Source organism: Toxotes jaculatrix, chromosome 19, assembly GCF_017976425.1.
Source record: "Toxotes jaculatrix isolate fToxJac2 chromosome 19, fToxJac2.pri, whole genome shotgun sequence".
Lineage (NCBI taxonomy): Eukaryota > Metazoa > Chordata > Actinopteri > Toxotidae > Toxotes > Toxotes jaculatrix.
Window position 1 is genome coordinate 12,339,548 of NC_054412.1, and position 24,278 is coordinate 12,363,825.

At 41.1% G+C, this 24,278-nt stretch overlaps 2 protein-coding genes and 1 long non-coding RNA gene across 3 annotated transcripts; 1 reads left to right on the forward strand and 2 right to left on the reverse strand.

The window, feature by feature from the left end:
• Positions 1–1,154: 1,154 nt before the first annotated feature.
• Positions 1,155–12,443, reverse strand: LOC121199314 (jun dimerization protein 2-like). The gene is made up of 5 exons (XM_041063872.1): positions 12,308–12,443; positions 11,045–11,097; positions 3,434–3,651; positions 2,599–2,703; positions 1,155–2,275 (listed from the first exon to the last, which is right to left on the reverse strand). Exons 3-5 carry the CDS (start codon positions 3,626–3,628, stop codon positions 2,084–2,086), a joined length of 492 nt encoding a protein of 163 aa, XP_040919806.1. The 5' UTR covers positions 3,629–3,651; positions 11,045–11,097; positions 12,308–12,443; the 3' UTR covers positions 1,155–2,083.
• Positions 12,444–12,775: 332 nt separating this feature from the next.
• On the forward strand, positions 12,776–23,937 carry LOC121199316. Its single transcript, XR_005896439.1, has 3 exons — positions 12,776–13,058; positions 15,171–15,267; positions 22,970–23,937. It is a non-coding gene; the product is annotated as an uncharacterized LOC121199316 (long non-coding RNA).
• Positions 20,454–23,113, reverse strand: LOC121199315 (proto-oncogene c-Fos-like). The gene is made up of 4 exons (XM_041063873.1): positions 22,982–23,113; positions 22,202–22,417; positions 21,425–21,532; positions 20,454–21,204 (listed from the first exon to the last, which is right to left on the reverse strand). Exons 1-4 carry the CDS (start codon positions 23,108–23,110, stop codon positions 20,509–20,511), a joined length of 1,149 nt encoding a protein of 382 aa, XP_040919807.1. The 5' UTR covers positions 23,111–23,113; the 3' UTR covers positions 20,454–20,508.
• Positions 23,938–24,278: the final 341 nt, after the last annotated feature.

Sequence of the window (24,278 nt, forward strand, 5' to 3'; positions counted from 1 at the left end):
CTCTAAACTGGACTAAAACACAGCTCATCTGAATTTGTATTTAAAGACAGCCTGATCTTTAAAGTCACTTCGCTGTTTACCAGGAATGTAAAATTGTCTCAGTTGTTCAAGGCTAAGAAAACAAACGCCTACCTGAGCGAGTTTTGTCACTTAAAAAAAAGGAAGAAGAAGAAAAAGAACGCTGAACGCAGAAAACCAAAGGTTGTTGCTAGGGAGAAAAACCGTCGAAGAAGAATCCGGTTGAAGACAAAAAATAACGATTTACAAAACAAGGAAAATGAGCTATGTGAAAAAAATAATCTGTCACATTTGTTTTACAGTGGCTAACCACGAATTAATCAGTGGGTTAACAGCGTAATCATGTGAAGGCAAATTGATTTATCGGGTCAATGGCAAATCATGCACAAAAATGTCCAGTAGGTGGAGCCGTTGACCGTAAACTGTTTCATACTAACACTGTAGCTACAACATGGTAGATGCAGTTCAGTAAAGCGCCCCCAGGTCTATCAGAGGTGTCTGTTCAGCTCAGTTGTAAGGTCATTTTAGGCTCTGAAACTATAAAGAGTTCTTTTTTATTTAGTACGCCCTCTGTTGCTGTCAGATGAAGACCGTTATGTCAGAGGTCTTTTTACTTTTAAAGGTTTCTGCTCGTCTTAGCCACGGACAGCTTGTTCATTTACCTTTTCATGGCCAATAAAGGCGAGTTATTACGGTACGAAAGGAAGTGCAATAAAAATTCATTTACAATTACATAACAGTGAAGGAAAGCCTTTGGGCAGCATTAAAGTGCGAAATCTTAAATAAATAAGATAAAAGTCCATTCTAAAATGTGTCCTGTCAAAAACTCAGTAGCTTTGTGTTGTCTGCAGGTGGGAGACATGTCTCTTGCTGAGCTCTGAACAAAGGGAGCTGCCTTAGTCGAGTCTGGAAGACATAAAAGCATGATTGACCTTTTCTGACTTTTGCAAATGAAAGTAAATCCCTGACTTTGGCAACGTACGTCAGCTGTTAGAAAACATGATTGCACAACTTTTGTCATTCGATGTTTCTGGTGTCATGACTGGGAGGAAAAATAAAATGACTTTGATTAATTTCACTGGAAAAAACCCAGACGTGAGATTTCACACATCTGCAATAAAAAAAACAGCACATTCTTGTAGTTAGAAAATAAAATTTAATCTATTCAGGGTAACAGAGTCATACATAGCAGATACAGGTCCAGAACGGACATTGAATTGCTGCTCAGCTGAAAAGATTTCTGCTTGTTTTCACAGCTGTTTGACAGCGCAACGTGACAGAGACAGATTGGAAAGACTGAAAAGACTAATCACATCAAGTGATTAATAAGCATTTCATATATGTTTATGTATACAAAGCAGTATAAAACAAGTACAATAATGGACAAACAAGTCCAAAAAACATGGGTGTAAACATTTTGTGTATATGTGCTTTTCATGACGCCAGCGTCACCACAAATCGGATCAACCGGTATCTGCCATTGTCAAGGCAGGGTATAGAAATCAACATTACAAAAACAAACAAAAAAAAAAACCTCTACTCCATCGGGTGTACTTGTATTGAGTATTGTATCCTAAAAACTCTACACCTGTATATTTCGGCTAGCATACAAAGGAAAACTGCAGAACACTAAGCCTTTGTGGGCGTCTGCACTGAAAAAAATGCCACACAACTTATTCAGGGCTTTTTTGTAACAGAGCACCATATTGATATTAGTGTGTTTCCTCAGCGTCGTTTCCAGTCGTACTCTACGGTTTACATTGGTCCCTTTATGTAGAGATGGTTGAAGTAACAACTAGGCACAGCACATTAAGTGTTGACAACAACTCTTAATGCGGAGATGAAACTGGACTTTTCCAGTCTTCCAAAGGACAGAGCCAGCTCATGTAGCAGTACAGAAGATGCCCTACAACCTCAGGTCTTTGGGCAGAGTCTCCAAAAGTCTCCAGCTTGGAGCTCAAGTGCTTATTTAGAAATGATATTGCCAGTTATATTTTCATTTTAATGGCTGCCACGGTGATGCTAGGATGGGCTTCAGGGACTCTGTGTCCCTGGCTTCCTGCTTTCACTTGTTGTCAGAGGACAGCTGCTCCAGCAAGGGGTTGGCCTCGCTCTCGGGTGTTTTGACGCTATCGGTCCTCACAATGCAGGTGGGCCGGTGGAGGTTGAGCATCACCATTAGCTGCTGCCTCTCCAGACGGAGCTCCTCGATCTGGGCCTTCAGCTCCGAGTTCACCATTTCCAGACGCTCTGATTCCTGGACAGAGATGTTACATTATTAGGTACTACTGGAAAAATAAATAGTTCAGAGTACTTCAGAGTTGTTAGAACTATAGTTTGACACTTTGTTTTTAGCATTTCTGAAAAGTGATGAGAAGTATGGCTTTAGGGTTGTGTATTTGCAGTTCTCCTGATTGTTTAAACTGGGTTTGAATTATCCTGATCGTGTTGTCTCTGAGTTGGGTTGGATGGCTTGAACAGTCAGCAGGTCGGTTTAGCTTAAGTCAGGCTATCATTGGCTACTGGCCTCAGCTGCTCTACTTCTGCTCATCAGTCTGCAGTGCTGTGTCATGGACTCACCCTTTGAAGGAAGTCAGTCCGTTCCTTCTTTTTGTTTCGGCATCGTGCTGCTGCTACTTTGTTTTTTTCTCGTCTCCGTTTCCTCCTTTCTTCATCTTCATCCATCTGCAAACACAAAGTACTGTTAATACAAGGCACAGGCATCATATGACTCTTATTACTATTTGATTATATATGGGAAAAAACTTATGATAATTACTTTCTAAATTACATAACTGAACAACCAAATGTAGTGATCACCATGATGGTGCAACCGCTGCATTAATTCTTGTTTCAAGCACTAGAGGGGGCAAAGTCTTATACTGTACTATCACATCAGTTTCAACAGTAGCCCACAAACAGTATATATGTATACTTCTATACAATTTTTTAATCTAGTTGTTCACATGGAAATAATACAAATTACAGTGTCCCATAACAAGCTCAGACCAATGCTTCTATATACAATATTTAACTTCATTTTATATGTCCACAAATAAAAAAGTTTATTAGCTGTCAGACTTTTCTGACATTTAATTCATTGTAAAAACCCTGTTTCTGAGCAACTGGCACCAGAATATAAAGTCACTTCCATCATTATATTCATCTCTTTCTCTTATTCTGTCAGTCACTTCAGATTACAAGCATAAATGCAAATGCCCTGCATGTGTTATTTAAATGGATCATTTAATTCTTTACTGACAAGAAAATGATAAAAATCTGCCTTGACAGGAGGCTTTGAAACATCCCAAAGTTAACACCCTCCTTCTTGCTTCTGCCCTCTGACCTGATCTCTTTCACACATCCAACTTCAGCACCATTTCCTCTTTTCTCCTTTTTTTCTCTTCCTTCTCACCTCTGTCTTGATGGCCAGCGGCCTCTTCCCCAGCCTGCCCAGGAAATGCAGCGGGGACAACATGGTGCCTAGCTGGCGGAAATCAGCCAGCTTGAGTTGATCAGTGAGTGTGGTGGCCGAGATGCCCGCCAGCGGGCCCAGGCTGGGCAGAGAGCCCGCCGCCAGCGAAGGGTCAGGTATCTGTCCCGGCATCATGTCCGACCCGGCCACCACCGCCGCTGTAGGGAGAGAGAGGAAGAGAGAGAAAAGAGGAAGAGTAAGATTAGGTGGAGAGAATTAAGCCTAAAAATAATTCGCTGAGTATGAAAATTCAATGCAACTTTTTCAGTGCACACAGTGGAAAGCAAAGTGTACACACCTCTTTTTTTATTGACCTTTGGCCTAAAATGACAGCTTAATTACATTTAATTCTGCAAAATTTGGTAGAGAAAAATAAGTACATGCACTAAACCCCCCCGATCCCATTAGTCAAAAACGTATATATGCTGATAATATGAGCCACACAATTATACGCTTCATCCACTATCATATTGCATTCATGTGACTGCTTCTTTTATCTTTATTATGATCTTTTAGTATTGGCATTCCTCCAGAAAAAAAGATTAATTTACTGTCTTCAGTCCTTGTCATCAAACATCTTTCTAAATACAGGTTGCTGTTTCCAAGAATGCATTCAAACGTTGACAGCTTTGACAGCTGTGTTATCTTCTTAGTCAGCAGCCGATGAAAAAACAAACTTCACACTGTCAGCAGCTACATACTCATCTCTGTAGCTTCACATGCAAAGGGAAGCCATGATCTGGTCTGATCACATAAACCAATGGCCTTCTTCTTCTTCTTCTTCTACTACACTTACGCTTCTGATAATTAACCCGGAGGGTTTTCCTCTTGAATGTTCATGCAGTTCTTGTGAAGAGGATTCAAAAAGCATTTGTGTCAAAACAGAGCGGGTAACACTCATGCATTCCAGCACCAGCCTCTTTCAACAATTTTGGGTAGTTTAGAGGGTTTGACCGCAGCACTTTTTAATGTAATCAGAGAGGAATGAGGGGCAGAGAGGAGAAAAAGGGGAACTTGCACAGGCCTAAAGGAAGTGGCTGAAGAATTAAGACGTCTCTCTAATTATTGTAAGACCAAGAGTTGGAAAACGTCTGATGGCCAAATAAAAAACAAATGTTACAGATGGGAACAGTGTAACATGAGCCGACTCTACCCTGCCCATCCCTGCAATCTCTGAGGAAAGGCAGAGTGAGAACAGAGTCTGACAAGAAATTGTTTCTTTTGCCGTCCAGTAATTATGTAGAAATAGAATTAAAATTTTAAAAAAGGAGTAGAACAAAAAATGTCCAGTATGTAAATTGGTAATAGAGGCCAAGACGAACCCGTCATTTCATATTTTCTGTTGATGAAATGTTCCAGTGTTACAGAGACAGAATCACTGGACGGATCAAATCTGTTTTTGACAAAACCCCTGCATGACTGATACCTCAGCGACCCTGGCACACTGACAGAGGGTCAGCTAGGATTACCAACCAAACCCAAAGCTACGAGGAGTTTTAAAAAAGATTGATGATATCAGTGTGACTTCTACTCTAGCAGCTTGATTCACATTTGCCTCCTGAGTATTCGGCCGAACCTGAACCTCCCGAACAAAGCCCCTCTCATATGGAACCAACAAAGACCTGTATTGTGAGGTGCTGCGAAAACAGCTGACTTTGCTGGTGGCTGACTAGCTGACTGCATTGTAAGTTATACCAAGTTTTTCTTTCTTTGCTACTTTTTTTTTTTTGTTTGAAAGACTTGCTCTAATACAAAAGCCATAGAGGAGGTAATGAAAAAAGCAGGGTTATGTAACTCTATTCTAATGTACTCCACCCTGCTTATGGGCTGGTCTCAAAGTGTTTTTACAGTTGGATTGGGGTTTACTGTCGTGCATGGCAGAGACCAAATCAGCTCATTTTTAGCAAGAAGAAATCAACTGTGAGTGTCAGTAGTGTTTTTTCTCTGCTAACTGGTGTTGTCACAGAGATATGCATTCCCCACACTGCTTATAATTATTCTTTATACTGTATCATGTGCATTATAATCCATTAGTTTAACAACCAGCAAGGATGGGTGGCAAGTATGGTGCAAAACAGTCAAGCAGATTAGGTCTAAAGCAGATGTACAACCACAAACAGCTGTTCTCACACTTGTTTGCTTTGTTTTTTTTTTTCTTTCTCAGGGGTGAGATCACAACATGTAGCATCTGAACTTTCTATATTAATGACGTAAAACTTTAGATATTTCTGTACATCTAAAGGAAGATGCAGTCAGTACATCTGTAGTCAAAAGTCTCTCAGTTAATCTCCATACTTCTTTTGACTCTACCACCCTCAGTCTGCATGATTTATTCACTCCAAGGACAAGTTGGTGTGGGGAGCCAGTGTCCAATGAGGCATTTTATTATTTAAATCCTGACTGCCCTCTCCCTCTCTCTCCCTCTTTCTCTCCCTCTCCTCCCTCTCTCCCACTGTATGTATACTCCCATTTACACTGCACTTGGCAGGAGCCTGTTGTTTTTGCTGGAGAGGAAAAGAACAAGACAGCCCTGGTAAAAATGTCTCTCAGACAAAATTCCCTCTCTCTGAAACTCCCAGGAGAGGTGGAGGAATGGAAGGTGCCAAGGCCTTCTCATTCTGCAGGAAGGCTGTCTAAGAACAAGGCAAACCATATGGCTGCTAATGAGAGTGAAGGCTGTTTTAAAAAATGGCCAGACAATATATCGTTATCCTGAGGTGAGAGAACTACTGCATTATTTACTATAAAGTTTTTGATAGAGTAGAGGCCTCTGTAGACTTACAAAAACAATCAACACATTTGAAAATATTTAATAGTATAGATGTTCCTTCCTGCATCTAAACAGCTGCATCTGTCCAGAAATCGAGCCAACAGGAGCAGAAGACCTCCACATATGACTAAAGCGTATGCTATGTTTTTTCTTATGTTGCTCATTGCTGACCAATAACTGCAGTGGAATTCAAAAGATGCAATCCAAACTAACCCCTGGGCCGAGAAAACAGCCACAGGAACTGAAGCGCCCATTAGGAATGACTGAGCAAATCGCTTTCAGAGCCAAAATGGAGTCCAATATCCAAGCTGGCCAGACACTCAGGACCAGTTTACAGACTCGGATTAGGCTACGTCCTGGACAAACACGATTTTTCAATGGAAACTGACGCTGAAAAAATAAGTCAATTCAGGAATAATCTTATTTTATGTCTGCTAGACTGATTCACATGCAGTACATTGTAACTGAACCCCTGCTCACTCAGACATATTGCAAGGAAAGCCCCCATTCCTCGCTATGGCTTGTTGAAACATGCAGCTGAGGCCAGACCTCGCCACACACACACACTGATGCAGACATACACTTCAGTACATAAACCTTGTATTTGTCTGCATGATATCACATAAAATAAATCAAAAACCCACAAAGGTGACATGATGTGTGAAGCAAGATGTCTACCAATTATGAAACACAGAAGCGTGTTACACACCTTTCCAGACACTTCACAGTCCTGCTGTAAACTACAACACAAACCCTTGACGTACTTCGCTTTTGAGTTAGACTTGACTTTTAAGTTGAGTATAAAGTTTGTTTTATGTTTAATCTGTTCCGCCTCTTTCAACCTGCCACACAAGCGACTGAAAATCCCCCTTGCAAATTCAACACCCCGTAAAGCCTCGAGACATGAAACCCTGAAGAAGTCTCATCTGTACAACACAGGGAAAGTTTGCTGATGCATGTCTCGCAGGGCGTAATTATACCCCAAAAGCATGAGTCAAAGTGATTTTTACATTTTTCAAAACAGGGGTATTTTTCTCTTCTTTTTTTTCTGTCAGCAGCAGCCTGCAGCCGAGGATTAGTGGTCAGCGTTTGATGATGCAACGCGGTTACTGTGCTTTTGCAGTCGAGCAGAAAAGCCAGTGCCACAGCTTTTAGGCCCACACTAGCCTCAAACAAAGACACCTACACAGCCCAGCAGCAGTGTGGGCACCGCAGCCTCTCAGGGCTAACTGAGAGGAGACGAGCTGAAGCCAAGGGCGGGGAGCAGAAATGTCATGTATTAGTTATGAAATATAGAACCGTACTCAACACAGGTCCTGGCTTCAGCCCAAAACTAATCTAACTGCATGTGAGCTGTGGCTAGCTGGAGGTGTGTGTGAAGAGTGTGTGTCAGAGAGTGCATGTGAGGGCTCCTATATGTGAATGTGCAGGCAGTTAGTGTCTCCTATATATACACACATGTATATATGAACAATCCGGTGGTTTCTTTGCTCACATACTGTATCTGTCCACAGCTCGACCGAATGTGTCCATTTCCTGAGTCATTCCTGAGAGCAATTAGCTGTACTGAGGAATTCAGCCCCTTACCAAACGCCAGCAGCACGACTGGAAGCCCTATTATCCTCATCCCCTATAGAGACGGTGAAGGAGAGGTATGTTGGGCGGGTGGTGGGGGGTACAGGGTGATTTCAAAGGCTGCTCATTATCTTTATATACTGTTGCTTTTTAAAAAGGAGCGCACTAACAGCTAAATTGTACCAGCGCAGTAATTTTGGTGACTGAAAGCAGGAGTTGAAAGTATTTGCTGGCTAATTTTGTCTTTCCCTGAGAATTAAAGTAAAATCTTTGTGCTGCCAGACTACTCAACTTTAAATCACTGGATCATAGCATTACGGGAAAGACATGCACACTTTCCAAGATGCTATTTGACCACTTTTTGTCAGTGTACTTTATTTAAGTCTAATTTTGGACTAATAAGGCATTGCACGGGCACACACACCAGCATGTTGCAAAACTCTTGCAAATAGCTTCTACAGCTCTAACTCCATCACAAGCGCTGAAAATGAACAATGAGCGTGGAGGCTAAGGCCAAGGCACACTCTCTCAATCTCTGGCCAAGGTCTGAGCGATCATCATTACCGTCTGCATTCAGTCAGGCTGTGTGTTGAGTTACAGCCTTTCGCAATCCTCTGAGGAAACCAGGAAAGTTGGCACAGACTTTCCTTGAGGGACAGGACAGTCCAAATATACAGTATTAACATTCCTGCAACTTCTCGTTGTATTTTCATTGGAGGGACAAGACAGGACACAGGCTCGGGAAAAGAGGGGACGCACCGTAATAACGGCGTAATAATGGTGCGGTCATCTCCAGCCATTAAACTCGAGGGTGATCGTGTGTGGGAGTGGAAGTGTTTATCACAACAGAAAATAGAATCTCTTTTCATTTCAGCTTTCATTTCTCTTTTGGCCATTCTTATGAGCTCCACAGCTGCCATAGATAGAAAGAACCTTGCGAAATTCCTCTTGTGCAGATAGCAAAACCTTCCCATAGCAATTCAATACAATTATGAGCATTTAACCTTGCAGAATAGTCAGTGATGACGATAAAGCTTAATTTCTCCTCACAATTACAGACTGGATGTCTCAGCAGTGAGCAAAGCTGGAGTGCAAGTGCACGCAGAGGTTATCTTTTGTTCGCAGTGAAATTACACAAGAGAGCAGGAAGTTTGACTATTGCATTTTATTGTCGGCTTCAGCCTAAGAATGAGAAATTTTTCAGGCAAATCCAAACACAAAGCACCTGCTGATATGCACAAAGCGTGAGGACTGTGGCTGCCTTCATTCAAACATTACTATGTGATCATTGGCTGCATTCCTGCTTGGCTTGCTTCATGCCATTCAAACAGTCACACTTCTATATTCTGCGTCTGGGTGGTCCTGGTTGAATTATTATAATGTTACTATTTTTCTGCAGGTTATAAGTCAGGATTAGACTTGGCGTGGCACAGAGATTTGACGTGTCTCAGACGTGGATTAAATGAATCAAAATACAAAATACAGACAAAAGCCATTTCATATGTAGGAAGTTCAAATCCATGACAAATCTAAGCTATTGTATGTGCAATCCCTGACAATGAGATATTAGTCAACCACGTACAGAAAATTAGATTTAATGCTCCCTGTTGAAGCAATCGCCATTATTATGTAACATGCGGTTGTCACTTTAATGCTGTTTCATACTTTGTACTCTGATATTTCCTCATCCTCCCAACGTCAAGCAGACGCTTGCTCTGATTAAACAAGCCCCAGTGTCTGTACTGTACTACATGTTCAATCCTTTTGTTGTTCTTATCGGCTGTGAGCTAAAGGTCAATGTTTAGATTGACATTTAGTGACAACATCGTTTTTTGTGCAGAGAAAACTGGCGTTGAGTCCAAAAGAAATTCAAGAAATCTGGAAATCATAACTCTGTAGAGGCCTTTTAAAAATGGCTTTAATGGCTCTTCTCTCAGTTACACCTTTGGACATTTGGGTGTTTGCTTCCACAGTGTACACTCAGTCTGTCTTGACATACTGTTTTTACAAACCATGTGGAAAGGCTTATGGGGACTACAATGTGATACTGATAATGTGACACCCACAGCAGCGAATAGCTGCTCCCCCAGCATTAGTATTAGTATCACTGAGCCTAGCTGTTGCATAGTTGGCTTGCTCGCCTGCAATGCGTCTGCTGTCTATTCAGTGTAGTGGGGTGCAGCTTGGCAATTCCAGCTCTCCCGAGACGCACTGGAAGGCATTTCTACTTAAAATAAACCCTGTGCGCCCACGTCCAGCCTCTCAGCCCTGTCGGCCCTGCGCTGCTTGTCGGCTCGCCAGCCCTTCCCCATTAATCCACTGCAGCGTTCCATTTATGCGGAAACCATCCTACGGATGTGCCCGGGCAGGCGCTGGGGCATTTAAACCCTCTGCAACACATGCTCGTTCACTTAGACACGCAAACACAGATCAAGACACAAAGGAAACGCATATATAAAGAACACACATAAATAGTTTCCCTTGCATGGCATGTAGCTGTACAAGCAAGCGCTGCACCAGCTGAAGAGCATGCACTCACTGTATAGGAAAACACTGAACCTATGAACTTGCAAGTCACAAACCCACACGCATGCACATGATCCACCTCTGCTAGTCATATTTCCCATTCCACGACTGGCCTTTAACCTTCAGGCCAACAAGGGCAGTTAACTGGAACTACCTCTGGACCAGATAGAGTTAATGTTACACAGTAAAGTATAAATCTTTTTAAAGACGCTGATGTGGACATGGGGATGATATTTTCTAGCTCATCACAACACCACAACTAAAACAAACTACTGTTGTTGCTGTGGTGATGAAGAAGTAGTGTAGTACCGGTGTCTGTTTATCTGGTAGTACACAAGTTCACATGTGAGGCTTGCACACACACACACACACACACACACACACACACACAAACAAACAATTTCCCTGAGCCAGTTTCCAGAAAAATGCAATTAAACATACTGAGCATAAGCACTTTGATGGGCCAAAGCAAAGATTTCAAATACAAGCCAATCTGAGCACACATTCTTGGCTGCACTCGCATGCTGCCAAATAAACTTCACACTTCATTTACAGTACTTATGTTTCAAGATAAACTAGTTATGCCAAAAAATGATTTTCTTAGTTCAGCAGAAGGCGATACCCTGGAGGGCATCCCTGATTAATTAAGTCTAAAACTGTTTAAAATGCACAATACTTACTCAGAGAAAACTTGTCAGTCGTCTTCTGTCAATGATGCAACTGTGTTTGGACGCTGTAGAAAGGTAATAAGGTCATCCTTGTTATTCACAGAAGGAGTATTATTATTGTTATGACAGCTGAAACATTAGTTGATGAATTAATCCACAGAAAATTATCCAAACACTGTTTTTATGGTTTATTAATATTCAAGCAAAAGTATCAAACATTGTTTCCTGTTTCTCAAATGTATTTTCATCTTTTTTTTTCTGTTTTTCAAATTATTGAAAGCCATCATCAAGGCAGTTTTTAGTTTACAGACATAATTAATCGATTTATCAAAACAATATAAAAGATATATTAAGCAATACTAAAAAATAATGTTTAGCAGTATTATTACAAATCATAATTATGACTCCATTATGATCCATTCCCACACGAAATCCCTTTCATCTTTTATCAGTCATTTTGAAAATCTCGTATTCTCAGCATGTTATCTGTCTTGCAGCTGCATGCGAGGTCTTCACTTTCAAGTTAAGCTTTAGACTGAGGTAGATGACCTGGATGAACTAGCCGATCGTAATGATACAACGGTGCAGACAAATGGCATCACTCTGCAGCCGTAAACCGATGTTTAAACCCCCTGTTTCTTTCATGTGAATTTCGAAAACCTCGCAAACTCCGTGTAGTTTGGTGGACCAGGCTGACTCTCGCTCGCTCAGCAAGCAGTTACTTTAAAAACCCACAACGTGTGGCGCGTATAGCGTTACATAACTGTCTCCACCAGGCTAACCGACACTTCTCCTGTGTGGCAACACAGAAACGAAGAATACCGAGATGAAAATACCTCCAGTCCGACACAAGTTGGGGAGAAACTTAGCTAACGGGTCCGTAAATAACGAGAGCCGAAGCGACAGTTGCTACAACAGTTGTAACAACAACGTACTTACGGGTCATGGCAGCAACCAACCGACTTCTGCGGTGAGAGCACGGGAAACTTTAAAAACTAATAAAACCTCCCTTTTACAGCCACGAAGTGAAAATACATCCTCGTTTATTGATATCAACTGGCACGAATACCGCGCTGAAAACTAAATATGACAAACTAAATAAATTCAGTGTGTGGAGTCTTTACAACGTGGTGAGAAAAGTATCCCCTCCAAAAAAAAAAAAAGGAGAAAAAAATGCAAATATCTACAGCCAGTAAGCTAACAACTAGCATTAAAACAAAGAGAGGAGGCAAAACAGTAGCAGCACACAGCTCGATGGCTCGCATTCAGACTTACCTGTCGTGCGTCCAAAATCCGCAGTAATGGTGGGACGGTGCGGGGAGTCAGGAGTCGGATGTAGGTTTTGGGACTAGCTGAAGTCGTTGCATCAGCCCGTTTAAGTACCGAGCTTGTCTGTGAGGGAATGCGGAACTGCTGCCCCAGACGTAAGCATGGGATGAAAATAATGTAAGAGGAGGGCTGAAGACACGGAGGTTTGTTTGCTCCACCCCTAGCAACCAAAAAAAAAAAAAAAAAAAAAAAACAACATACACAGACTGGAGGAGAGGAAAGTTTCAGCAGAAGGACGTACACAGAGAGAGAGAGAGAGAGAGAGAGAGAGAGAGAGAGAGTTGGGCAGACATGGGGAAACACACGCCCACAGCCATAAACGAGTCAGTAAATAAAGCTATGGCTATAAACACAGATACTCTCGTCTTAGCTGCAGGTGTTTTATCATTTGACAGAAGGTAGGCGTGAGAAAATGGAGCTCTATCAGTCCAACTGCTGACTTATTAATAATCTATCATGCAGTATTGTAGTGGAGGTGAAAATCAATTCTGACAAAAGCATTAATCAAGGTAGGTGCAAGAAATTTGAGCACTTCAATGTGGCACAGCACCCAAACTTTTTTGGCTGGTGGTCCCTTGAACAAATCAGTCTCTGCTTGTGACCCCTCCTCACAAGTTGTGGCTTTAGTTTGGGCAAGAGAGGTGACTTTTTCTTTTTCTAAGTCTTTCATTTGAAGGATTTGAAGACGTCTAAAAAGGTGAGAGTGTCAGATGTTTCACAAGAAATAAGCAAAAGTTGGATGAAAGTTATAAAAATAAACAACCTAATTTTGTGCAACTGCAGCACACACACATGCCATTATTTGTTGTATTTATTAGAGTTAAATTACATTTAAATCCCTCAGATCAGATTGTTTATGATTATCTAAGAAAAAGGAAGGATGTGAGTTAGTGCCTGGTTAGTTTCAGACGAGGTTTAAAATCTTAAATAACTGCAAACCCCAAGAAGTAGCAAATCATCCACTTGGCTATTTGTCCTATTAGTCTTATCAAACTAGTCTGAAGTAGGCTACTGAATAATCAAATAAAACTTTTAGCCAATAAATACGAGAACTAAGCATTTACAATTCTTTCACAAGTAAAACAGAAAACATATAAATGCGCACATGTTCAGTTCCTTATTCTCTGGTTTAGTCATCACTTCCCATTTTTCTGGAGGAAAAAAGTGGAATTTAAAAACCCTACGATTGCAACTGCTATTATTACTGTTAAGACCCATTTCAAATGCATTTATTTCACTGTGCTTTTCATCCTGTATCCCAGAGTCACTTGGCCCTCAAAGCTGACTTCAGATGTTTGCACAGATTCATCCCAGCTGTTGCACATTTAAAAGAGAAGATCAGCATCGTTTTTTTCAGACTGCTAAAATCGTATTATTTCAGCTGGTAGAGGAAGTTTGATGCAGTAAATCATGCAGGGTATTCGCACATGTAGCTTTGGCTGCAATAAAACCCTGTTTTGTTCTCTTTAAACTCTCCTCAATTAAGATTTCACTTGATCCATGGAACATAATGACTGCAACACACATGCACAAAATCATGTCTAAGTATTTTGGATGGTGGTTCCAGAAAGTTCCAGAAAAACTTCTTCTGAATGCCTTTTCCTACTGCTTCCCTCTAGTGTGGACAGATCTAACTACATCTGCTCTTACACAACTAAAGCCTTTCTATTCACAGCACCTTAGGCACATGCAGTTTTACTCTTTAAAGACTGACAATTATCCTTGCGTGTTTTGCTCTCTCCCTTTAATTTTATTATTTTATGTTTTTGTAAAGGGTAGGGTTGTGCATGACTAGAATGCATTGTTTGGTTATGAAGATGGTGCCAAAATCTACACTACCTGTTGATTATAATACCAAAATCACAACTGAGGTGTTATCCTCGAATTGGAATAAAATGTAGATTTTTTTGTGTAGTTTTAATCAAGTACAACTTGTGCAAGAACAGCCCATTCTGCTGTGCACCTTTTATTATATCTCAGCATTTTTTTATCATTACCATTATCTGAGTTTTATTTTACATGATACCATCTCAACTGTTCCACCTAGAACAAGCAGCTGAGTTATTAAAGGCTCACCAAAATACCCCTCTCTGTTCCTTTTTTTAGATTCTAATTTGGTTCTGCTGTGATTTATGTCTCGCATATGAGGGGAGGTCGAGGGGGGGCTAGTGCGTCACAGTCACTCTTAACATAGATGACAAATTTTTGGGGAGACATTTGGGGTTAGTAAAGCAGAACTGAACCAACAAGCAGAGATAGATTTCATAAATCAGGAGGGTACTGGACCACCATGATTAAGACAAGACAGAGGTTGTCCTTTTGCAGGTACAGACTTTCAGCTGAGCTCGTCTGTGCCTGCAGGAAGGCAGCCAGAGATGTCACTCAGTGCACGAACACACATGGTGCAGGCCCATTCGGCACTTTAAGCCTTTAAGAGGGAATAGTCCCTGCCAAGAACAATAAGCCTCGATAATGACACAGTGAAAAAATATACCAGTCTGGATATGCAGACCAAGTATGCAGAGCATCTTAATTTGTTCAACAAAAAGTTGTGTTTTTTTTTTTTTAAACATTACCTTTAAAGAAACAAGTTCGGAACGTGTAACGATAGAGTTGACTGGAAACATTGCTGTTATGGAAAATCAGGGTCTGATTCAGGTTGTGACAATGACAAAGTGTTTAAAAGCTTGTGGTTAGTTTGCCCCGTTTGGAAGTTGAGAATCACATCTCACCATATCAAGTTCGTTTGTGTCTATTCCAATCCTGCAGAAAGTCTTTGCATTAAAACTTAATCTTGTGTTTCCAACAGCTGCCCAAATGATGAATGGAGAGCGAGTGCAGTTTGTGGTTTTGCAGCTTTTCCAAACCAATGCAGAGTTCTTGGTGTGTGGGCGTCAGAAGTGAAGGTAAAAACAATGTAACTATTTTTTGTTTTTCAGGTTTAGAGTTTGTGATAACATTTGATGCTAGAGTGTGAATATTACATTCCTAAATTGTGTTTAATTAAAGTTAAAATGTTTTGTCATAATATTATCCAACATCACATTTTTGGGAAATACCCAGCAAACCAGACACCTCCAGACGCAATCGTGACTCATCATCCACCATACTGCAGACTTTATAGACAAACTTTATTTTTACCACCGCTCCATTTAATAAGCTTCTTTCCTTCCCTTTTTTCTTCCTTCAAAATAATCTCAGACAGTTGTAGATCACGTCAAAATGCGTCTAGTAACACGTAAAGATTCACATTTTAAGTCAGTTTATTTAAAACTGGATGATAGATGCCCTGCATTTTGCCATTTTGGGAATTAATTTGGAAATGGTGTGTTACTAAAGAATGATACTTCCCATTTTATGACTACAACAGTTTTAGGAGTAAATGGAAATTCTTCTTTTTGTCATAGTTCATTCAGCAAACGTCAAACTCTTCAATGATGTTCTTAGAGTCTAACTTATGCAGCTCTAGAAATTAATGCATGCAGTAAAATAATAACATGCATAAAAATACTGTACATGATTAATACAATCAGAGCCTGAAACTTTTTTTTTTTTTGCTATGAAATAAGACAGATAAACGATACATGCCCTCTTTAATAGATTGAGGCTGTTGTAGATTCCTATCAACTCTGTTCACTGAAATCAATCACTTAGTGCACCAACTGAGTGCTGGTGCTGATTTTAAACCCTCCTCCTCCTCTTCTTCATCTCAACAAAAGGCTGTCAGCTCTCACGCTCCCCCCGCCCGCCCCGAAATCCTGTTTCCATTTGAGTGAAAAGTTCCCAGTGTTTCCCTATTAGTGCTGTTAAGAATGGATTCACCATTTCATATAGTCTGTGAAAAGTAAATTTCTTTAGCACAAAGAAATCAAATCTTTGCAGTTTTCTACATATCAATTTAATGATATGGAGAAACAGGCAAGTTATTTCAAAAGAAAACTACAAATCAGCACAAGATCTTTTTTTTCCCTTCTGTGTCACTGGAATTGTCATCTCCAGTTGGAACCGGTTAGTATTGTTTGAGTTCATGTACACATCAACACCATGTTTGGCATTGGTACAAGGTTTCTCTCTCCTAGCTTTGCTCATGTCAGGTGACCCAGCCTTTCCAAACCCGTATGACATTGATTTATCCATGTAAATATAGCACTTCCTTGGGAATATCACAGCAAGCAGGAAACAGTGTGGTCAGGAGAGGTGTATGAGGATGAGATAACACAGGTGGAAACAGTGAGCAAACAACAAATAACAGAAGAATAGAGACATGTAACCAGGCAATGTGAGACATATTACAGGCTGCTGGTGTTGCTGGGAGTAACTTTAACGTGAAACATTATTGCAGTGAGCGGGGAGATGGCCCTTCAAACTTGTATTTCATGAAGCAGTAATATCAAATCAGTGTCTTACAATGCACAGGTCATATTAGTTTAAGGTGCTATACAAACAAAAATGGCAGACAACTACATAAGCTGCATCAACACAGGGTGTCAGTGCACAAATCTAAAGAAATCCTTAGTTATCTTTTATTAAAAGATCTGTGTACTTCCCTGTGTACACAGATCCTAATGGGGAAGCCAAAGTTTCCAAAGATACAAAATGCGTCAGGCTGAATTTGGGGGAAATGTTTTTAAAGTGATGCACAAGACTTATTGAATATTTCCATTTGATGGAATAGTGCAGCCATGAAAAAAAAACACTGTAAATACTCTAAACATAATAATCTTCAATAAAGAGCTGGAGACACATAATACTAATACACAAAACTGTCAAACAGAGTGGGATAATAGGATTTAACAACCTTAACGTTAAGTTAGAGGAAATAAAACTAGAAACTGGATGTTAAGAGATTAAACAAGCCAAGTATCTCATATATTGTGATACTGATAGGAGTCATTACTAGATATATTACTTTTGCTTTTTGATATTTGCTCGTAATATTTGAATCAGTTGTACTCTCACCTGTACTTTTACTTGAATAAAATTATAAATGTGGTACTTTACTTAAAAATGGGATATTATTTCTATGGTGGACATAGGAGACAAATAAATTCTTCCTCAAGCAGCAGAGTAACAGCAGGCAATGATTTCAATCCCTGCCTCAAAATAAAAATTCTTCCCCTTTAGCTCACATCTCAGACAGTAGGGTTGTGGCTTGATGGTTGGTTGCGAACAACTCTCGCTATGTGATATTTAACAACTCTGAAACAGACTATGGAGATGAGAAGCATCACACTGCTGGACACACAGGGTCTGACAGAACAAGTGGAGTGAGCAGAGAGTGAGTCAGGAGACATCAGAGCTGTTGACAGGCCCATCCATCATCACTCTAAAATAGCAGGGCACGAAGACATCACGCACACACTCGGCTGATTAAAAACAGTGGTGTAGTAGTGAGGGGAATGGTGGAACGTCAGACAAACCGAGTTCAGCAAGTGGCCACTAAAAGTAATTTCAGACAGCCACTTGCAGCATTTATGCAGTTTATGCTAAGAGGAGATTTGCCACACAAACACCAAGTAGTTTGTTTTATTGTTTATTATAATTATTATACAATATTATTTGGTTTTAAGATGCTTGTAATGCACATTGTGCAGATAGCAGTGATAGCTTTACATGTTTTAAATGTGATCAGCTTACTGTAGTGGTTTGGTCAGCTTTACCGTTAACTCACTGAGACTGAGTTATGATTTAACATTACTGTCTGTATTACAAGTTAGTTATCGTAATACAGTGAGTTGACAATTTTCATATTAACCTCTATAAATATAAATTAAATCATGTTTACAGAAGAGGGCTGAAATATGCTGATTTCAGATTGTGCACGTTCTTAAATAACTGAAGTCCTGATGATCCTAATAACCACTACAGATGAATGTGTTCACTTGCTGGTTCAGTTATTATGTACAGGCATGACAATGGACATATTAAGTGAGGAAGGGGGCCCAATGGGACCGCATATGTACAGGGCCCATATTTTTCTGTTACACCACTAGGTGCAATGGAGAGAGGTTGAATTGCTTTGGTGCTTTCCTCTGCTCGCCCTGTTGCTCCCCCTACTGATGACAAGAAAGACTGCACTTCTCTCACAGCTACTCAGGCGCAGAGGAATATTCTCAGCTGTCAGTTTATGAGAACTCAGCTAAAGCTACTGCAGTCTAGACACAGTTTCAGAGAAAACTGAATATTATAACCTTCATGAATGGAGGATTTATTGCAGGACTGAACATTAGACTGCATTAGTTTTAGCAGGGTGTTCCTAATAAACTGACAACTGCTTGTATGTTGGAAAATGATCAACAAAAGTTGTCTGCCATGCGTAAATGAGTCAAGTGTAGTGCTGTGCGCTGGATGTGGTTACATTAAGTGTATCCACTGCTCTGTTGTTGCCGCTTTGAAACATTATTCGCTCATTCGAGAACAAAACAAAACATGGTGCCAGCATTAAATGCCCTGTCTAAGGTTCCGAGAAAGGCCTTGGTACTGTCAAATTATTTATTAGACCTGTTATCATCAAGCACGTGATGCGAAAGTTTCGTCTGTTTACACTAAACAACACTCCAGCTCGGCCCTGCTTCGACTTTTTCCGGTAACACGCTCCACTCCCGGCCCCGAAAATACGACACCCGTCACCATGGAAACAAAACAACTGCAATTACCTAAACATGGTCAAGGGAAGTGAAACGATACGGCAATCGCGTGTTGACGTCACGCATAGCACGCTCTGTGCTGCTGTGGAATCGGATTCCCTTGACCGTGACAATAATGGAGCCGAGAGCGAGCTATGAATAAATAATTAACCTGCTGTTTCTCTGCTGCTCCCACTCATTTTAAACACGATCCAGTCCCCGATGGTTGTACTTTATGTAACGCAGGATCCGGAAATAGACTCGCGCCGACATCTGCATAGACTCATAGAGAGCTGAAAATATTAATATAACATTCTTGACCTTCTTCTTTAATATTTTTAGTAAGTTTTCTAGAGCATATTACATCATCTTTAACAGCAGGTGCAGACTGAACAGTTGTCAGAGAATTTTGTAGATGTTCAGGTTTTCTTTTTTTGTGCTCAGCCATGTTGGCTTAAAAGCTGACATTCAAAGTTCATACTCGACCTTGGAAACAGCGGTTGAGAAAACATCTCACCATGAGGTCTATTTAGTAGCTGCTCTGGAGCTTTATATCATATCTAATGGTCTTTTTTTTCTGGCAGATGTAGTTTGCTAAGTTGTTATGGAATTGCAAATATTGAAATGTACTATTTTATGAGGGTTCCACATCCATAAAGCCTGAGGTCCAAAGTTCATTGTTCACCTTGGAAATAGCAGTTGAGAAAACATTTCACAATGAGGTCCTTTTAGTAGGTGTTTTGGAGCTTGCAATCATATTTCACAATCCTCTTAAGCACATGTAGTTGGCTTGGTTTGTCATGGATTTCCAGATGATTTTCCTTTTTTTTTCTGAGGACTTCTCATCTTTAAAGTGTCTCAACTGGTCATGAACTTGTCTCCTCAGTTGCAGCAGAACATCATGTACAATGACTGAAAGAATATTCCTGGCCAACAACAACAAATTCTTTGCAGCTGTCTTGTTTTATTTCCAGCATTATACAGTTTTTTGCATCTGATCGTTTTTGATAAGTACAAAAATAAACTATGTCATAAAATACATCTTGATAAAATACGTGATACATGATATTTTTCATGGAAAACGTCAAGTTAGAGGACACCTCACAGCAAGATGTTACATCTATACGCTACACATTAGTAACCCTTCTTTTTTTACTTGTTACAACACATCTTTGTCAACAGTTTTACACACACACAGTAGGCTATTGAGAATGATCTAACTTCACATCACATTTAGGGATTTTAAAAACACGAGATACCACCTCTTCTTGGGTTACAGATGACTAGTATTTGCATGCATTTTTGACACCAGCACAAAGTCTCACCTCAGAGAGCTGCACCAGCAGTTTATGGAAGAAATCGACCCTGTTACAACCACAGAAAACATGTCGTCTACACAACTTTTGATGTTTAGATTTACACAACATCAAAACTCACACTACAAAAGATTATTTGAGAAAGATCATAGCTTGCTGACTGGTTAGAATACAATTACAGTATTGTTGCATAACTTGTTTGCATTCACAAGGCCAGAAGTGTTGGAGAGTTAAGACTATCTTTCATTAACTCAGACGCGCCGAGGCTGCCTTTGAGGCTCTCACAGCCCTCAGCAAAGGAATCAATCTCAGAGTAATTAAAGGAAAACACTGTGCGGTAATTGCTACAAGTAGGACTGGAAGACATGACTGGCGTGCTCAAAGATTCAAGGTCATTCGCCACGGACTTGTACAGGGTTTCCCAGTCTGAGAGGCAGAAGGGGCCGCTCAGATCTATGTCAGGGACAGACGCAGCCGTTTCAGAAGTCACTGCCATCTCCAGGCTGGGCACCAAGTCATCCAGGTCATCTCCTTTTAAGTCCTCCAGAGCCCCCTCTTCTGCACTTGAACACAGGAGGATGTTGGAGTTCCCCAAAATGGCTGCTGCAGGAATGCAAGAGACATCATCCATGTCTTGACCAACAGGGGCTTCTCCAATTGTCGTGTTGCTCTCTGGTGTTTTTCCATTCTCTAAAATGGACAGTAGCTGTGGGGAGGCTGGGGGATCCTGCAGCATTGTGTTAACGTCATCTTCATTATCGTCCTCCTCCTCATCATGTGCAGGGAGTTTGCAGGATGGTTTGTGGGAGGTTAAGACCTGCTCCAGTCTCTCCTTCTCCTTCAGCAGGTCTGCTATCTCCGTCTGGAGGGCAGACTTCTCTTCCTCGAGCTTGTCGGTTTCCTGAGGTGTGGAGGGACACAATCAGAAAAAAAGACACACTGTATGAGGGAAGCATGAAAGCAGCGCTGCCCTGTGGTGCTCTGCAGTCTTTTTTGCTGTGCTCCTGTGATCTTTAATGACAAGTGACATGTCATACAGCGCTGTATATGCCCTCAGCTTTGGAGGAGTGCATGTGCCGTGTGAATGTTCTCTATATGGTTTCATAAAACAGGATACTTACAGCTTGTAGAGTGTCTATCAGCTCCCTCCGTCTGTTACGACACTTTGCTGCAGCAATTTTGTTCCTCTCCCTTCTGATCCTCCTCCTTTCCTCCTCCTCTTTTGAAGGCTAAAATCAATCAGAAATAGCCAGTTCAAATTACTAAGTCTTGCCATATCATCAGTTGGCTTTCCAATTTCATCTCACTTGCCAAAAAAGAAAGAAAAACACACAATCGTTGCAGTGTATGCTGGGAATACTGATCTAGTAGGTGCAGGCTCTCTTTCAGTTCAGGCGTTAAAATGCTGCACCACTGGCACGGTCAAGGCAGCCGCGTGAACGCGCATTTTATGCGATTTCCTCATCCCATTCACAAACAGTGCTGTGCTCGTTACTCCAACAGTAATTACGACTCCCTGCACCAATTAGACATAATCCAGTCTATATTCATAATCCTTATGTGCTACTCCCTGCAGTTATTTATTTACACTATTCGCTACGTTAATTTTACTTTAACAAAATAAAGTATCCTCTTTCGCGTTCTGTTTAAAATATCGCGATACTTCAATTTTCATATTAACCTCTATAAATGTAAAGGAGTGGTGATGAGGAACAGGATAGGATATTACTGAAGAACAATAAGGAGTCCTTAATTGCCTGATTGATTGATACATGCACTGACTGACTGACTGACTGACTGACTGATTGCTTGCTTGCTTGCATGCTTGATTGATTGGCCACCTGTAACGTTATTTCTGACTCTGACATTCCATTACCCCGCCCTGTTTCCTTGCATACCTGCTCTCTCTGCCCTTTCCTGCTGGAGGGCTTCGCCTTGTTTGCACCTGCCGGGCAAGACGGCTGGGTCGCGCCGTGAGTTTTGGTCTTCGCACGGCCGGAGGACGGAGAGACAGATGTGATGACTGTCGGCTGCACCATCCACCTTAGATCCGGCGAGGTTGAGATTGCAGTCACGGTCGGAACAAAGGATTCTGCTGCACTGGTCTCACCATCCTGGGAAAAAAAAAAACATCAGGGAGACATACATATGCATGCAGTCAAACACTAATTTAGCTTATCTGATGAATAAGCAACCACGTTCATGGCTGACCTTTACATGTGCATAAATGGTACATCAATCATTTGGCTGAGGAATGCCAAAAAAGACGTAAATCAGCATTGCCTATGCATCCATCAAAATCAGCTTCACGTTCAATCATCAAATCCTTATCACCCATTTTCATCATCACCACCATCATCATCTCTCTAAAATGAAAGGTCACGACCAAGACGTGCACAAACAATTTCCCTGACATAAGACTGAACATTATCGCGCTGTCTTTACGGATTTCCTACAGATACATGGAGACTGTTGAAAATGCATAGAATCATTTTCAGCACGGGACAGTAATCTTGTTAAAGAAAATGCTGTCTATGAAATGTACTTAGATATGTACTTGGATATGTGTGAAGAATTTGAGGAATGCAGTCTCTATTATCCTTATGCATCAGCTTTCCTGCAAGATCTCGTTTGGTGAGGATTTTTTTTTCTTTTTGGATAATCAGATCCGCTTGTACCTTGGCGCTGTCCACTGATGATGAAAGCGAGTCAGGAGGATGCTGGCTGCACCCAGGGGTGTCCCCACCAGGCGATGCTGTGCTACAGCTGGACGATGAGTCGAACTCAGTGCTGGAGTCTGGATGCATGTTCTCACCTAAAATCACTGCATAAAAAAAAAAAGACAGAATAGTTTATCTACTCTAAATAGCAAACTGACAGCTGAACGCCTATTTATATTCCATTTGCCAGGTTCATAAATGGTAACTGTGCAGATAGTGGAGAGGCCCGCCTTTTATAGTGAGCTGGAATTTTATGAATGAAATCTGTGTGGTGAGACCGAACCATTTCACAGAGAGAGAGGTGAGAGGGGGAAAAAAAAACAAGCAGATGTTTTCCAGTTTTGTATTTAAATCCATGAAATGGTCTAGCAGCTTTATTAAGCAGCCTTTTTATTTTATTTTATTTTATTTACTCAAATATCAAACAATAGTGAGCATGTATAAAGGGACACCCCCGCCTACAAGAGCTGTCCATCGCCATGAATGAACTACGTCATTTCATGTATGCAGCATCTGCATCATATACATTATGTTCCCTTTATGTCCACATATGTTCTCGAGACGTTCCTTAATTGTCTTGGCGCATTTGTGGCAACAGAGATGTTCCTGCAGGCGAAGGCACCTGATAGCAATGCAGTATATTAATAAACACTTTAAAACAAGGGGCCTGGAGTGTTTAGTACTTAATGTTCCGAATAGCCCTGATCAGAACAATACTGGTGTGCTAGAGGCTACAATGTAATATTATAGAAACAACTGCCCCAGCTTATCATTTGAAGCAATATTGTGAAACCCAGCATAATTTAATTAATTCACAAAGCTTCCAGCACACAGGGCTGATTACTTATGAGCTGCTGAGTAAAGTGTCATCCATACATCACATTGCCTTTCACCTGTCTCTGCATACGAATAGAGCTCCAGCAACAGAACCGTCGCTGTAGTAAAGCAGCCAATAGCCGAATGGACCGGTCGAGCCATATATGGCATTTCCGGGGAACAGGGGCGCGCTGTGGCGCACAGAGAGCGCGCAGACGGACGTGTGGCTGTGTGTGGCCCACTCACTCACAGTCACAAAAGAAAGTGAAACACGAGCTAAAAAGCTCGGCCGTCACACATTGTACCCGATAACAGCGTCATTAGCTGCGGCTTGACTGGCCACTAGACAGAGACACTACACGACATGAAGAGGAGGGCCAACCCCTGCACTTGACCCACCTCTGGTACAAAAATAGGAGTTTATACAGATAGGATCTGT

Coding starts and splice junctions, on each gene's coding strand:
- LOC121199314 (XM_041063872.1), bottom strand. CDS start 3,628: ATGATGCCGGGACAGATACCTGACCCTTCGCTGGCGGCGGGCTCTCTG. Junction 2,704..3,433: donor CGCTGGCCATCAAGACAGAG/GTGAGAAGGAAG, acceptor TTGTGTTTGCAG/ATGGATGAAGATGAAGAAAG. Junction 2,276..2,598: donor GGACTGACTTCCTTCAAAGG/GTGAGTCCATGA, acceptor ATCTCTGTCCAG/GAATCAGAGCGTCTGGAAAT.
- LOC121199315 (XM_041063873.1), bottom strand. CDS start 23,110: ATGCATCCAGACTCCAGCACTGAGTTCGACTCATCGTCCAGCTGTAGC. Junction 22,418..22,981: donor CATCAGTGGACAGCGCCAAG/GTACAAGCGGAT, acceptor TTTTTTTCCCAG/GATGGTGAGACCAGTGCAGC. Junction 21,533..22,201: donor GGAAAGGGCAGAGAGAGCAG/GTATGCAAGGAA, acceptor GATTGATTTTAG/CCTTCAAAAGAGGAGGAGGA.